Raw genomic sequence first — 15,249 nt, 5'->3', positions numbered from 1 at the left:
CCGGGTGTATTCTATTACTAGAAGTGCTATAGTATACGAGTATGTCACATATACTATAGTGTTTCTAGTAATAGAGTGCACCCGGATGAGGAATCTGAACGCACCCTTTGATTGACCTCTAGGGCTGCGTTCCAAAACTCTATTCGACGGGTAGAGTAGCATTTCATTGATCAATAAGAACAAAGATAACTAGAATTTCTTTATCATAATTGGTTAATTAAATGTACTCTACCCACTGAGTAGAATTTTGGAACGCAGCCTAGGATGAGATAGGCTTATGCAGGATTCATACCGCGTCCGATGTCTGATATACGAAGTCCGATATCCGATAAAAGAATAGCTTTCCAATGGAGAATTGAATTTTATATTAGAAAACTGTTCTCCTATTGGATATCGGATGTCGTACGTCGAACATTGGGCGCGGTGTGAATCCTCCATTAGCAGCTTTACCCAGTACTCCTTTTTTTGTACACCCTATATATTCAAATAAACGAAACAAAGACGTAGTACGACTTAGCGATTACGCAGAAGCGCCGCCATTTTTTCCGAATAATACGACTCAACGACAAGTCAGACGCGCTTTTGTTCGATTGAATATATTGTAATAAAGAATAACAATAACGTAGTAATAACAATAACGTAGTAATTCAAGAGTGAATTTTCTCGTCTTTGTTCCAGAACCTTTCAGAAGTGAACGTGAGAACACTCAGGACTTTTTATCATCTTATCAAGCTTTTCTATTCTCTTCTCCCCACTATCCGCCGCACCTTGCAAATGAATTAAGGGACGTCTACATTGGAAGTAAGTAGTAAGAAGTAGGAAGTAAGAGTAAGAAATTGACCAACCACAGTCGAATGTGAGAAGAATAATCAACAATGATTGGTCAATTTCTTATTCTTACTTCCTACTTCTTACTGCTAACTTCCAAGGCTATGTTCAGAAATCCTACTCGATGGGTAGAGTTACTTTAATAAACCAATCATAATAAATAAATCTTAGTTCCTTTTGCTCTGATTGGCTAATTAAATGTTACTCTACTCACAGAGTAGGGTTTCTGAACGCAGCCCAATGTAGACGTCCCTTTACGAACAGTCAACGCGGCAAACAGCGGCGAGTAGTAGGAAATCCACAGCGGGTTTCAGAGAGCGAGAAACTGACCTTTTTGTTGAACAAGTTACGTTTTGAACCGTTGTAAATATGTTGTATTAGTGTTTGAATATTAGACACGATGAGCTTTTCCAGTGATGAAGTAAACTTTCTGGTTTATCGATACCTGCAGGAATCTGGTAAGATCATAGCATCCATACATAACCTCGCGATTGCTCGACGAACGCTACTTTATTCTTCGCTTTTTCGTTCCACTCGCGTAGCGAGAATCTCCCTCACGTGTTCTCCTCGTGCACCTTCGTCAGGAGCTCCGACGAATGAGCAATCAATGCTTAGCGAGAAATCTCGAGCGCGTCATTCCAATAGCGCGACCGAGAACCTGCAAACGATCCGAAGATCACGATTACCATTCAAGATAAAGTCGTGAATCTCTCGTGATTGTAGCAGTCACGGGAAGAGAATTCTGAATTCAGATTGTCGATATGGAAATTCTATGGGCTATTTTTCAAAAGTTCCTGAAAAAAATTCAAGTATAGTAGTAAAAAAGATGATGCTATGTTGTGCGTGCGTGTAATAAAAAAGATGACTATGTGTGTGTGCGTGTGTGTATGTGCGTGCGCGCGTGTGGTGTGTGTGCATTAAGAAAAGTTGCTTATAAGAGAATAAAGGTGTTTAGCTGAACTAAGCTTTAGCTGTACTGGAGCTTTGTTCCTTTTTCCTTCAATACTAAACTACATAGAGTAAGTCACCTAAAATTAGATTCTAAAATATCTATTGTTTTCATATAATAGGAAATATGTAAGGAATAAATTATATGGTTAGAATAAATATTATGGTAAACCAACCTTTTTAATCACATAATTTATTCCTTACACATTTTCCTCTAATCATTTATTTTATATATTTATTTCACTATAAAGGCAAAAAGTTGATTCAACTGGTTCAGCTAAAAAGCCAAACTTCTTGTTTTACTTTAAAGATAAAACATATGTATAACTTAGTTCAATTAAAAAGGATAGACTTAGGATAACAATATCTTATAAATTAAGAGTTAGGTATTATAGAGCTTGAATCTTATAGATTTTAAGATCTAGGTATTATAGAGTTTAATTTGGCTAAGGTCTATTGCTTACATTTTGAACTCTTTTACTGATAAGAGTGTTTCTAAATGTATCTATAAACCAATCAGGTAGTTTATATTTAGAGGTATTTTTATCAATAAAAACCTATGTCTCAAAAAACAAAATAAGAACCTATGATTTAAGAAACATTTTATGAGACCATTTTTGCAGCAGATTTAATTAAGTTTTTTACTGTCTATATGTCAGTGTCCAAAATATATACCCAATATTATTCTGAAGTTTATTATTTTGATTTTTCTATCTCTTGATTTCTATATCTTTGAATTTTTATTTCTCACAGGTTTTCAACATTCTGCGTACACATTTGGTATAGAATCTCACATATCCCAAAGTAACATTAATGGAGCATTAGTGCCTCCTGCTGCTCTCCTGTCCATACTGCAGAAAGGGCTACAGTATACTGAAGCAGAAATATCGATAGGTGAAGATGGTACAGAACAGAGAATGGTGGAGTCCTTATCCCTCATCGATGCTGTTATGCCAGATGTTGTTGCTACAAGACAGAATCAAATCAACCAGCAAAAGCAACAGAAGACTGATGTTCAAGACACAAATGGTGAAGAAGGTAATTTGTCTGCCACTAACCTCCCTTACAGTAATCTTAGAGTTAGTCTTATCTTTAATAGTCTTAGATATTAATAATTGTTATCTCAAACTTGTCCCATGTGTGAGATATTCAAATCTGAATTTAGAGCTAGCTTTTATTTTTTTTATTTGAATAATATGTAATATATACGGAATAATATGTAATATATATGAAATATTGCATTGATCGTGATCGCAATTCAACCGAAAAATTAAAATATAACTCTAAATGCAAATGAGAGAGTATTTCACTTTAAAAACAAGCTCCAAGTTACAACTATTAATATAAATCTTATACACTCAACATCAAGTATGTGATTTGTTTTGCAATTGATGAGCTTGTGAACAAAGCCGAGTGCAGAGATCGAGAAAAATTGCGACGAGCCTGGTTCACCCTGGTCTGAAAAAAATTGCAAGTTTTCATAGACCTCCTTATAACCAGGCAGATTAATACGGAACGGCCATGGATAACGGTCATTTTGCGGATTGTGTCGCCGGTTACTTTCTTATCTATGTCGCGACCATACGAAGTGATCTTTCCGCGGAAAGATCTCTTCGTTAGCGTTCGTCATGCTGGCGAAAGGCACAGGCGTACAGTCCCTCATCGATCTGTCCGTTAACTAGTGGCGAACAATTCCATGTACAGCACTGTTGCATGTAACGTGCAAAAACGTAAGAAGGAATTTACGTTAAATTCATATCTTTCACTTTAGATACTCAAGTTCCTATCGTTTCTTGTTACTTTGGAATTTCTAATAGATATAAGGCAAGAATATCAATATCTGGATATTAATAACACTGATAATTCTGAACGGATAGCTAATTCTGGACATTCTTGCAGTTTTTTATTGATCTTTTTAAATAGAAATATTTAAACTTTCAATATAAAATACATACACATGTACATAAAATACATATACATGTATTCTTTACATTGAAAGTTTAAATATTCTTATTTACACAATCCAAAACAAGAATATCCAGATTTATGTAACAGTATTATTAATATCCAGGGATTAGTGTTTTTATCTTATATACTTATCTTATATATTTTTATCTTTTATCTTATATCAAGTTTTTATCTTATATTTTATATATTTCATCATTGTTTGCTGATATATTCTAAAAAAGATGTCTTTGCTTTCGTTAGTCTTTGTTGCTGAGTTTATATTATATACACATCTTTACTTATGATTGAAAATCTCTGTTGATTGAGACAGCATACGATTTGTGTGTGATTTTATTTTCTTTTTTACTTATTATCTCGATGATCACTCTTCCCTTGACTTTCTGAGCGTTGATGCCTTTTTCTCTAGCTTTCAACTCAACGCCAACACGACGTGTTGATAGGGGAGTTGAGACGTGACTAAGCCGCTGTATAGTTGTATGCTTGTAAAGATAATTCTGGATATGCATGCATACATAAAGGATAAAATGTATTCTACAGGGTTCACACTCGACATGTACTCTTCGACTGTTTTTCAGTTGTCACATCCAACGAGGGTGTTAGCAGCAATGATCGAGGAGGCGATAGAAACGAGATGGAAGTGGACGAACAGCAGCCAGGAACAGGCGCAGGTTCGAACACGAGCGCAGTTGAAATACCTGCGAGTAAAGCCACGAAACTACGCGGACACGAGTCGGAAGTTTTTATTTGCGCATGGAATCCAACGACCGACCTGTTAGCTTCAGGCTCAGGTGATAGCACCGCTCGTATTTGGGATATGTCGGATAATTCACAAGCTCCCAATCAACTTGTTCTACGTCATTGTATTCAGAAAGGTGGAACCGAGGTTCCGAGCAACAAGGATGTTACATCGTTAGATTGGAAGGTATGAGCGAATGGCAATTGTATCTTATATCGTATTGATTAATCTCATTAATCCGCGAAGGATTTTGTTTCTATCTCCGATTTTGTTTTTATAAGAGACGGCGAAGCTGTACTAATATAAATTAATTATATTAAACAATTCACATTGCAGTGTGACGGAACTTTGCTGGCAACAGGAAGTTACGACGGTTATGCAAGAATCTGGACTACTGACGGTAGATTAGCATCTACCTTAGGTCAACATAAAGGTCCGATCTTCGCGCTGAAATGGAACAAGCGCGGTAACTACATACTGAGTGCTGGTGTGGACAAGACAACCATAATCTGGGACGCCGAGAGTGGACAGTGTACGCAGCAGTTCAGTTTTCACTGCGCACCGGCGTTAGACGTAGACTGGCAGACGAACACGTCGTTCGCCAGCTGTTCGACGGACCAGTGTATTCATGTGTGCAAACTCAATGTCGACAAACCCATCAAGAGCTTCCAAGGACACACAGTGTGTACACACGCTTAGTGAGAAGTTCTCACGCAGTGTTGAGCATTGATCAATTAGAGTTTTCCTTGACTAAAGTAATCTGCATATCTGTCATTAAAAATTCATTATTCGTCACTCATGTAATCCCGAATAATCATCGTTTGATCAAATTAATGATTAATCAGTGTATAATTATTAATATCAAAGTTTGATAAACCATCAATAGGTGAAATTATTTGTGATTTTATATGTGATGATCGGTTAACTTTGATTACCGATTTTCCGATTATTTCAGTCAAGGAAAATTTTAAATGATTAATCCTCAACACTGTTCTCACGCGATACGTTCTTTCGTGCATTTCTTTCATTCCATCTCCTGCGTTTTACAGAATGAAGTTAATGCGATCAAGTGGGATCCCCAAGGCAATTTATTGGCGAGTTGCTCAGACGACATGAGCTTGAAAATCTGGTCCATGAAACAGGACTCTTGGGTGCACGATCTGCAAGCGCACAGCAAAGAAATCTACACTATCAAATGGTCACCGACTGGACCGGGTACGCATAACCCGAATATGAATTTGACATTGGCCAGCGCCTCATTTGACTCTACCGTTCGATTGTGGGACGTGGAACGGGGTGTTTGTATACACACGTTGACGAAGCACACCGAACCGGTATACAGCGTAGCTTTCAGCCCCGACGGAAAGTTTCTTGCTAGTGGTAGTTTCGACAAGTGTGTTCATATATGGTCGACACAGGTGAGTATCGTAGTTTACAGTTTTCTCTATGTTCGCTCTTTTTGATATAACACTGTTACAAGTGGCGTTGATTGACTGAGATTAACTTCTTGTTTTATTCGACCGAGCAGAGCGGACAGCTGGTCCACAGCTACAAAGGAACGGGAGGCATTTTCGAGGTCTGTTGGAATAGCCGTGGTGATAAAGTCGGAGCATCTGCTTCCGACGGAAGTGTATTTGTTCTTGATCTTCGTAAACTATGATTGCTTTCACTTAGCAAAGCGTATACTAGGTTTATACGACGATTTTATTATGATTTTAAGTTACCCGAGTTTGCATTAACAGTTCGACATTTTGTCATGAGGCTTTTCGCCTCAGCTACGTTATACGAAATAATTCGCGTGTGAAGTGATGTGCAAATAGATTTATTTTGGCTTGCAATGTCGGTTGTTGCATGAGGAAAAATCTCGAGAAGTTGTGAACAATTATGTCGTATGATGATTCATAGTTGAAAATGAAATTCATGAGATTTATACACTTTGTGTTCTTTTGTGAAATGCAAAAACATATGAAATTTATTTTATTCTATATTTCATCTGCGACTGGTGTTACGTATCATTTTAATGCCATCTTAATTGCACGTGAATTTTTATTACGTAAACTTCAATTACAATGAAGGTTCAATTATATACGCTTAATTATTAAGATATTTACTGCAAGACAATTTTAAAACTCGACAAAGAATCTATCTTTGAAATATTGTCTGGCAATTTTGAGTAATTCTGTGTAATTATACTAAAGTTTTCTCAGTTTTTTTTTTTTTTCAGTGTTTAGTACATCAATTTTTAATCATACATATTTTCATCAATTAGCAATTATTTATGCAGGAACTGTATATTATTAACAAGTTCGTACAAGTTGACAATGACAAGGCGTGTATCTAATAACGAATACTTTTAGTTTTACAAGCGATTATTTGTGGATCATTCCCTCAATATTTCTTCAAAGTTCCTGGCATCTTGCTGTAGCTATATCGGATCGTGACGCGGAAGCGAGGAATTACAAATGATTTGCTTGGCTCGATTGCTCTTACTGAAGAAGGTTTACCAGTAGTATTTTGGTTAATGAACCTGGTTCCAAAACCATTAAAAAACAAACAAGTGATTCACTATTATAATATGTTAAACCAAGCTGGATTTTATATCTTTCTCTACTAGAGTATAATATGTTACTTCTAGCCAGTATCTCGTGGAGGCAAAGAAAAATCACTAAAATTCATCAAAAACCACACCAAATCATCTTAAAACTTCAGAAAAACCTAAAATTTTGTATCTCCCAAAAATCTTCCTATTATTCAAAAATCTCAAAATTAAGCAAAAACATTAAAATTTATCAAATCCTCTTAAATTTGGTGATAATTTTACAATTTTTTATGTTTTTCTAAATCAGCATTTCATTTCTAGCCGGAATCTTGTGAAGCAAAGAAAAATCACCTAAAGCCACCAAAATCTAGGTACATTTACCTCAAAAATCGCAAAAATAAAAGAAAACTCACCTCAAAACAATCCTTGGGTCTAGCAACTTTAGCGTAACCAAGATGTAAGTTCTTCAAATAATATAAGCTTTTAATTTAAAACGCTTAAAAACACTCGTATTCTATCACAAAAATACGCTAGAATTCCTGGCTGGTCCCTTTGTGAGATTAAACAATCAGTTATTATCGACTGTGGTTAAAGTACTGGCCAGAATTTTGTTATAGTCGTTACCAACACATTTTTGGGAGATACAAAATTTTAGGTTTTTCTGAAGTTTTAAGGTGATTTGGTGTGGTTTTTAATGGATTTTAATGATTTTTCTTTGCCCTCACGAGATACCAGCTAGAAGTAACATTATATTTTACTTCCTCCATTTAGTTTATGTGCATGAAATATTAGATCCTCCTTTTAGAGTTCATGGATTAATAGAATTTAAAATCCATTTGCACATCTAAAAGAGCACATAAATTGAATTACACATCCATTTGTTCGAGAAAGAACTAAAGGAGATATGATACTGATATATTATCAAACACATAGTTTTGAATGTGATATTATTAGATACACAGCTTGATTTGCATGCTACAAAAGTCTAAATCAATGTATAATAGACATAGTGAGGTACAAGTAATATAATTGTTTCTTATAAACTTCTAAGACAATCTAACGTGTCTACAGTCGAAACGCCAGGAACTCTGAAAGTTGCAAAGAGAAATGTATATTAATGATATTTTTAGTCATGATACTCTGTACAGCGAAACAGTTCGAGAAACTTTATATTTACAGAAAACTGGATTACTATTTTCATTCACGATAAGTGAATGGAGTACATGTTGTAATTGTACTAGTATCATAAGAGTGTTACGTAAACATTGACAATGAATAAGAAAAATAAACTTTTTTAAAGAAAAACTGACCTTGCAGGAATTATATCCAATTATCCTTATGATGTAAAGCAATTTTGCAAAACTTGCCCCTTCAACTTTAATTGTTTATGAAAAACAGAATCAATGTAGGATATTGATTATTAAATGAATAAAAATTTGGTAATTATATAGAGTCATCTTCAATTTGGCTGAAACTCAACTTATATTGTGTATTTTCACGCGTAGAAACTAAATATAAAAGTTAAAATCGTCGCCCTGTTTCGTAAAGCGAGAAATATCTCTCTTACAACAATTAATAAATTGTTAAAGTTAATGGGTATGACAGGTTGTGAAACTTGTCATAACAATAAAATGTACCGAAGTTATATGCTCCGTGGCTATATACGCATACAACAGTGCGCGCATTTAAAACGTATGTGCATTTTTATGTATCACTTGTTGAAATATATCATAACTTCAATAAAATACAAAAAAATGCATTAACCAGTTGCTGTTTATAACCATCACTACCTTGATTTTTTTTTTTTTATTAAAATATACATAGACTTTAAGGGCAAGCTAAAAATTCTCACAATCTTTATTTTCCTTACCCAGTCTAAAGTTGTTTCCTTATTACTAAGCATGTGTATACGAATGTCTTAAGGTACCTGCTTATATTGGTCATTTAGTCTTTGCCTTAGCCTACTTCTATTCCTACAGCTCGTATTGTTTTTATCCTTCATCCACATTTTGATCTCGGTTTTAACCTGAATAATATATTGCTTGACTTCTAATCTCTTACTTGTTCTTATTATACGGCCTCTCTTCTCTTTTCCTTTATAATTTCGCTTATTCATTTTCAAACTTCTGTTCCTTACTCACTAAGTTTAAAACTAATCTTAACCTACAAACGTAAAACACATCTACTTTCTACTAAGTATTACCTCAAAATTAAATTTAGATTTAAATCCAAATCTTAAACGCACAGTTCCAACTTCCCTTTTAAACTCAAAACCAAAAATAACCTCCGATTTAACTTTTAACTTTTGATTTCAATTTTCCTCTAAATTTATCTCGAGCTTCAAGCTAACCCACAACTTAAGATTTGAATTCAGATCCAATTCTTCACATATCGATTGCAAGCATGAATACCGCTCCGGGATTAACATAGAGTCTTAAGGCTAATAAAATAAAATCTATAATCGTCTTAAAATTAACTACTAAAATACTGCTAAAAAAAAAAAAAACTACTAAATTAACTACTAAAATAAAATACTAAATTAAACTTACATTCTAACACAAAAATTTAATGTTCCTATTTCTATTGGTTATTCGTTTTGTCTCAAGTTTTGATTTAAAATTACACTTTAATCATATAACTTTAACCTTAAATTTAAACTTTAAATTAAAAACAAAAATTAAAATCAAACTCTGAGTTAGCCTCATATTTGTCCAACACACTACCTCGATTCCTCGTTAAAGAAAGTGGCGGCTCGTAGCGGAGAATTTGGAACTAATTTACAGAAATAACGGGTTCAATCCACTAGACGCTACAAACGCTTTAAAGCGCGATCCACTAGGTGCTATTCTACTTCCAGAAATAACGGGTCTAAGGAATATATTAGACCCGTTATTTTTGTAAGTTAGTTCCAAAATCTCCGCTACGAGCCGCCACTTTCTTTAACGAGGAATCGAGGTAGTGATAAGAAAAAAGTACATCAAATTAAGATAGGAGAAGAAAAGATTAAAAATGTAAATGAAGTTAAATTTTTAGGAATGATATTTCAATTAGATTTAGGATGGACAAGTCACATAAAGATAGTGGAAGGTAAATGTGCAAACGTTATCAGAACTTTAAGATGCCTAGGGCATACTTGGTGGGGAGCGGATCCCATACTTTTACTACAAATATATAAAATGTTAATAAGATCTAGATTGGAATACGGGGGGTTTTTAATACATAATTTATCAACACAATTAAATTCAAGATTAGATAAAATACAACTTAGAGCAATTAGAATAGCGATGGGATATAGAAATACCACACCTTTAAATGTTGCATTAGGAGAAGCTAAAGAAGTACCGTTGGTAACTAGAAAAAAATATTTAAGTAAAAGTATATTAGCAAGAGCAATGACAACAGAGGGGCATTTATTAGGCAAAAACCTAGAGGAGATAAAAGAAATAATAGAGACCAACACAGATAGATAAGGTGGGAAATTTTTTAATGGTAAAAGTAGGCTAGCTTGAAGCTTGAGATAAATCTAGAGGAAAATTGAAATTAAAAGTTAAAAGTTAAATCGGAGGTTATTTTTGTTTTTGAGTTTAAAAGGGAAATTGGAACTGTGCATTTAAGATTTGGATTTAAATCTAAATCTAATTTTGAGGTAATACTTAATAGAAAGTAGAAGATGTGTTTTACGTTTGCAGGTTAAGGTTAGTTTTAAGCTTAGTGAGTAAGGAACAGAAGTTTGAAAATGAATAAGCAAAATTATAAAAGAAAAGAAAAGAGAGGCCGTACAATAAGAACAAGTAAGAGATTAGAAGTCAAGCAATATATTATTCAAGTTAAAGCCGAGATCAAAATGTGGATGAAGGATAAAAACAATACGAGTTGTAGGAATAGAAGTAGGCTAAAGACCGTGACAGACTAAGGATTAAGATTGAGATTGAATTGAAAATTGGCCAATCAAAGCAAAATTCACCAAACTTGAGCTTAGTGAATTTTGCTCTGATTGGCTAAATTTCAATTCAATCTCAATCCTAATCTAAGTCTGATACGGGCTTGAGGCAAAGACTAAATGACTAATGTAAGCAGGTACCTTAAGACATTCGTATACACATGCTTAGTAATAAGGAAACAACTTTAGACTGGGTAAGGAAAATAAAGATTGTGAGAATTTTTAAGCCAAATAAGCTTGCACTTAAAGGCTATGTATATCTTAGAAAAAAAAAAAAAAAAAATCGAGGTAGTGATGGCTATAAACAGCATCTGTATTGGCCATATTCTTACCGAAATAACGAATCTAATGTACTCCTCAGACTCGTTATTTCTATTAATTAATTCCAACGCCTCTGCTACGAGCCATCACTGTCTTTAATGATAAATTGAGACAATATTAAGAGTAATGGCGTTAAGTTATTCAATTACCGGAAGCCACATATTGAAGGAAGGAAGGAGGTGACAATACGAGTTGACAGCCTGTTTGATTTTTACTAAATTATGAAAAATACGCAGAATTCAACGGGCTGTAACTTTGACAATAATAATGATATTGAGATAATTTACAAAGCATTTTACAGTTAAATGTCTATTTTCAAACCAGTTAATGTTTTAACTGTTTGTGGCTCGTCGAGAAGATTTTAGACTTGCATTTCTACTGAGATGTATAAGAAATATCGAAAAATATATTCCAAGGCTTGTATTAATAAACAACACTTGAAACTTATTCAAAAGCTGAAAAACTAACATTTAACATCTATCTCTGAATTGATATCTGAATATCTTAATAAGTTGATGATATTCGATCAAATCAAAAGATATCCAATGAAAATTATCTGAAGAAGTCAGCGAGTGAGATATTTCATGCAAAAATGAGTATGCTTAACTTTATTGTTAAGTAGTGCTTTTATATTAACCATTGTGATGGCAACATTAAATATAAAGTTAGACAGAGATATTTGAAACCAGTTAATTTTTTGCAAATTTTGTCTTCTCAATTCTTCTTTTTTTCAAGTATCCCAGGATATAATCACTGTTTTCTTACTGGATGTAATCACTGTTTTCTTACTGTAAATGTAATTTACTACCAATATACAATGCAAATCAATATTTTTAGGTAATTTGGCGTCGTAATAAAAAGGAAATAACGGTGAACAACATGTAGGGAAATTATACTTTGCTTTAATTCTTCTAAATAAATAATAATCTCTATTACTACAATATCTATACGCAATTTACACATACGTACTTCAATATATTAGCCCGTCATTTCGACAGATTACATTATACAAATTAAAGCTTTTAATTATAAGAAAACATTCGGAGGGTGGAGTATATCTATTCTAGATTCTAACATTGATATAGATTATTGAAAGATTCAATGACATCTTTAACTTCTCAGGATGTCCTAAAATTACACGAAACGTATCGAAATAATTACAAGTGAAGGTGGAACGTTATTCACGTGGAAACACACGACGGCACCGAATCTCTGTGTTAAATAATATCAATAATACACACGCTATCGCGCATTTGCCTTCGATACTATAATGCGTTACACGATGCCAAACATTTTATTGTCGTGCAAAACATATTCGCTGTTATTGTATTTCGTTATGGCACAAGGGACAAACACGTAACCGCGAGAAGATGACGTAATCATAGTGTTATTGAAAAACATCGCTAAAATTATAGAAGGCGAAAACGAAAGTTTTATACACTCTTTCAGTATTTCGCGCGGATCTGTTCAAACATAAAACATAAAATTCTGCTGTTGTTTTCTTTTTCTCTTTTCTAAAGCAATAAAGTCCGTTGTACATGTAGAGGTTCTATCAATACGTCCAGTATGGTGCTCGATAGTTTTTTTTCAACGTAAACACACATCGACGCGCATCCAATTTCCGGTTTCCTCTCACTCAAGACTCGAGAGAATTATTAGTTACGTTCAAATTTGCATATTGCCGACAGCCTCTTGTGGATTAACAACAAACGACACACAGAAAACAGACTTCGTTCAGAGAGCTGCAAATTACAAGTACACACGCATACACACACGCGTGCGCGTACATGAGTGCACGGCTTCGTGTACTTGCCGGGTGTGCACGCGAAGACAAGAACTATCGATACCACCAAGTTACACACATGTTTTGTACATTAATCGTTGACAAGAGCGAGCAATCAGCGTGACCGATCCGCGTTCTCGTTCACGTCGATCTGCGCGATCGCGACCGGCCGGTCGCGGTGAGTATTATCGATAAATCTACGACGGAGACGCTTCGTTAATTAATTAAGTACGCGCCGAGGACATCGAAGATATCAGGTAGTCGTTGCCAAGTAGAGAAGAGCTTACAGGAAATCACAATACATAATACTGTTTCGTTACATCTTCCTTTGTGTGCAAAGAAGATAGATAAGTAAATAAGTAGGTAGGTAAGTAGGTAGGTAGGTAGGTAGGTAAGTAGGTAGGTAGGTAGGTAATTAGATGGATAAGTAGGCAGGTAGGTAGGTAGATAGGTATAAGCAGATAAAAACAGATACAGAAGGATAGACAAAGAGACAACGTGCGAAAAAGAGAGTGAGACTAGAGCTTTTATCGAACAAAGCTTGGATCTTGGTACGAATTTTTCGGGCGGTCGCACGCGATGGTCGAATTTGTCACACATTATGGTCGTATCAGCGACGTTATCGCGATTCTCGTATCTACCTGCTTTCGAGGGCCAAACACGGGAATGTCTCATTTATTATTACAGCCTAACCGAGTGATAAATAAGCACGCGCCGAAAGTAGCGAGGAAGTATAGGAAGGAACCGAGTACTGCGTTATCTCTTCGTTTCTTTCGCGATTTCTCAATTTGATTCGTTCGTGAGGGATACTTTGCGTGTCGCCGATACGTAAAACTTCATGATTTTTGGCATTCGTCTCGCCGGAAGGAAGGATCAATCCTCGTGTAACCGCCGGAATCCACACTATCAGTCTAACGGGAGCGGACAAACGGAAAGGGGAACAGGCGACGAAACTCAACGATGACGGTGGTCGAGCATAAGTCGCGACATGGCAAAGCTGAGGTGCCGATGAATCTTTGGAGTCCTCCTCTGCGAGTCAAGGCGCGGTTACAACAGGCGAAGTTCGTTAGCCTGCACCTGAAAAATCAATGAAGTTGATTGCAATTCGTTTTTGCGTCTGCGACACGACAGTCGCTGGAAGATTAAAGACCGTAGGAGCTATCTCACAAAGTTTAGACATTCTCTTAACGACTCAGAGTTGGTCTCTAGAATCTCGAAAGGGCAATCTGAGTTTCATAAATGTAACACTCTTTAGCAAATTGCAGGAACGTTCGAACTTTGTGTGACAATCTCCCTTCTGTCTCTGTACATCACCGACGCGATTGTCATCAAGGAAAAAGCGAATTGCCAGAGCGCGTTTATTTAAAATCCGAGTACAGCCGCTGGGACAAATTGAATTCTGCGAAGCTACGCTCTATTGATGGACAGGATAACGCAATTTACTCGCGGTGGCAAAGTTACGTTTTCTATGAGTCATTTAAAATAAACGATTAAGTCGTCACGTAAGTCTAGCCGCGACAGGTTCCTCGCGTAATTATTTCGTGTAATTATCTTCGACAGTCTCGAAGTTCGCGCGCGAGAACACAGATATACAAGAGAAGCAAGAGAGAAAGACGAGTCATACTCTGGTCATTTGATCGTCCTGCGACTCGCGGAAAACCGGGTCGCTCTCCTCGAACCAATCCTGCGACTTGCTCGTTGCTCGATCGGATGCTGTACTTTGGTCGTGACTTCCCGCACGTTGCTGCTGTCGCTGGCTCATCGCCGCGACCCTATCGACATCCGGTCCGTATTCCGGCACCGACCTCTTGCCAATGGTCTCGAGGAACCGACGATTCGCATCGATCTGCCGCTGATCCTGCAAAGCCTTCCTGCGCGCTAACTCCAGCAGCACTCTCTGCCTTAGCACATCCAACGAGTTTACGATTGATAGGGATCCGATTCTCTTCGTGCGCCTCGCGGCCGCGTTAGGATCGCTGCCCGAGTCCAGCATCTCATTCTATGAATAATAATTAATTAATTGTATATGATAAAACGTGAGACTTCAAAAGCGCGCGATTAGAAAGGTAAAAGTGCGCGATTAGAAAGGTAAAAGTGCCTTAACGCGTATTTAACTCTGGATATTTTTATTATTTTGATGTTTAAATATGAATATTAAAAAAAAAAAAAATATATATATATATATA

The 15,249-nt window shown here is 35.8% G+C and overlaps 2 protein-coding genes and 1 long non-coding RNA gene across 10 annotated transcripts in view; 1 reads left to right on the top strand and 2 right to left on the bottom strand.

Annotated features, from left to right (window-relative positions):
* The first annotated feature begins 1,080 nt into the window (after window positions 1–1,080).
* On the top strand, window positions 1,081–8,324 carry LOC116840515 (F-box-like/WD repeat-containing protein TBL1XR1). Its single transcript, XM_032807325.1, has 6 exons — window positions 1,081–1,286; window positions 2,530–2,814; window positions 4,320–4,666; window positions 4,817–5,161; window positions 5,530–5,898; window positions 6,009–8,324. The coding sequence occupies exons 1-6, from the start codon at window positions 1,229–1,231 to the stop codon at window positions 6,138–6,140; spliced, it is 1,536 nt and encodes a 511-aa protein (XP_032663216.1). The 5' UTR covers window positions 1,081–1,228; the 3' UTR covers window positions 6,141–8,324.
* Window positions 6,688–9,742, bottom strand: LOC116840516. Its single transcript, XR_004377369.1, has 2 exons — window positions 9,569–9,742; window positions 6,688–9,182 (listed from the first exon to the last, which is right to left on the bottom strand). It is a non-coding gene; the product is annotated as an uncharacterized LOC116840516 (long non-coding RNA).
* A 2,420-nt stretch (window positions 9,743–12,162) lies between these two features.
* LOC116840467 (diuretic hormone 44) overlaps window positions 12,163–15,249 on the bottom strand; it is a 64,328-nt gene continuing 61,241 nt past the window's right edge. For all 8 annotated transcript variants that reach the window (XM_032807213.1, XM_032807212.1, XM_032807210.1 and 5 more), the window contains 2 exons: window positions 14,688–15,062; window positions 12,163–14,140 (listed from right to left, as the gene is read on the bottom strand). In XM_032807213.1, the coding sequence (XP_032663104.1) occupies window positions 14,111–14,140; window positions 14,688–15,062 (405 nt within the window). In that variant the 3' untranslated portion in view covers window positions 12,163–14,110. The remainder of the gene's footprint in view (window positions 14,141–14,687; window positions 15,063–15,249) is intronic.

The sequence above is a fragment of the Odontomachus brunneus genome, unplaced genomic scaffold, assembly GCF_010583005.1.
Source record: "Odontomachus brunneus isolate Ranch 3 - 2012 unplaced genomic scaffold, Obru_v1 Obru_scaffold_010, whole genome shotgun sequence".
Classification (NCBI taxonomy): Eukaryota; Metazoa; Arthropoda; class Insecta; order Hymenoptera; family Formicidae; genus Odontomachus; species Odontomachus brunneus.
The sequence above is the reverse complement of the archived record's forward strand: the minus strand, read 5'-3'. Positions and strand labels throughout refer to the sequence as shown.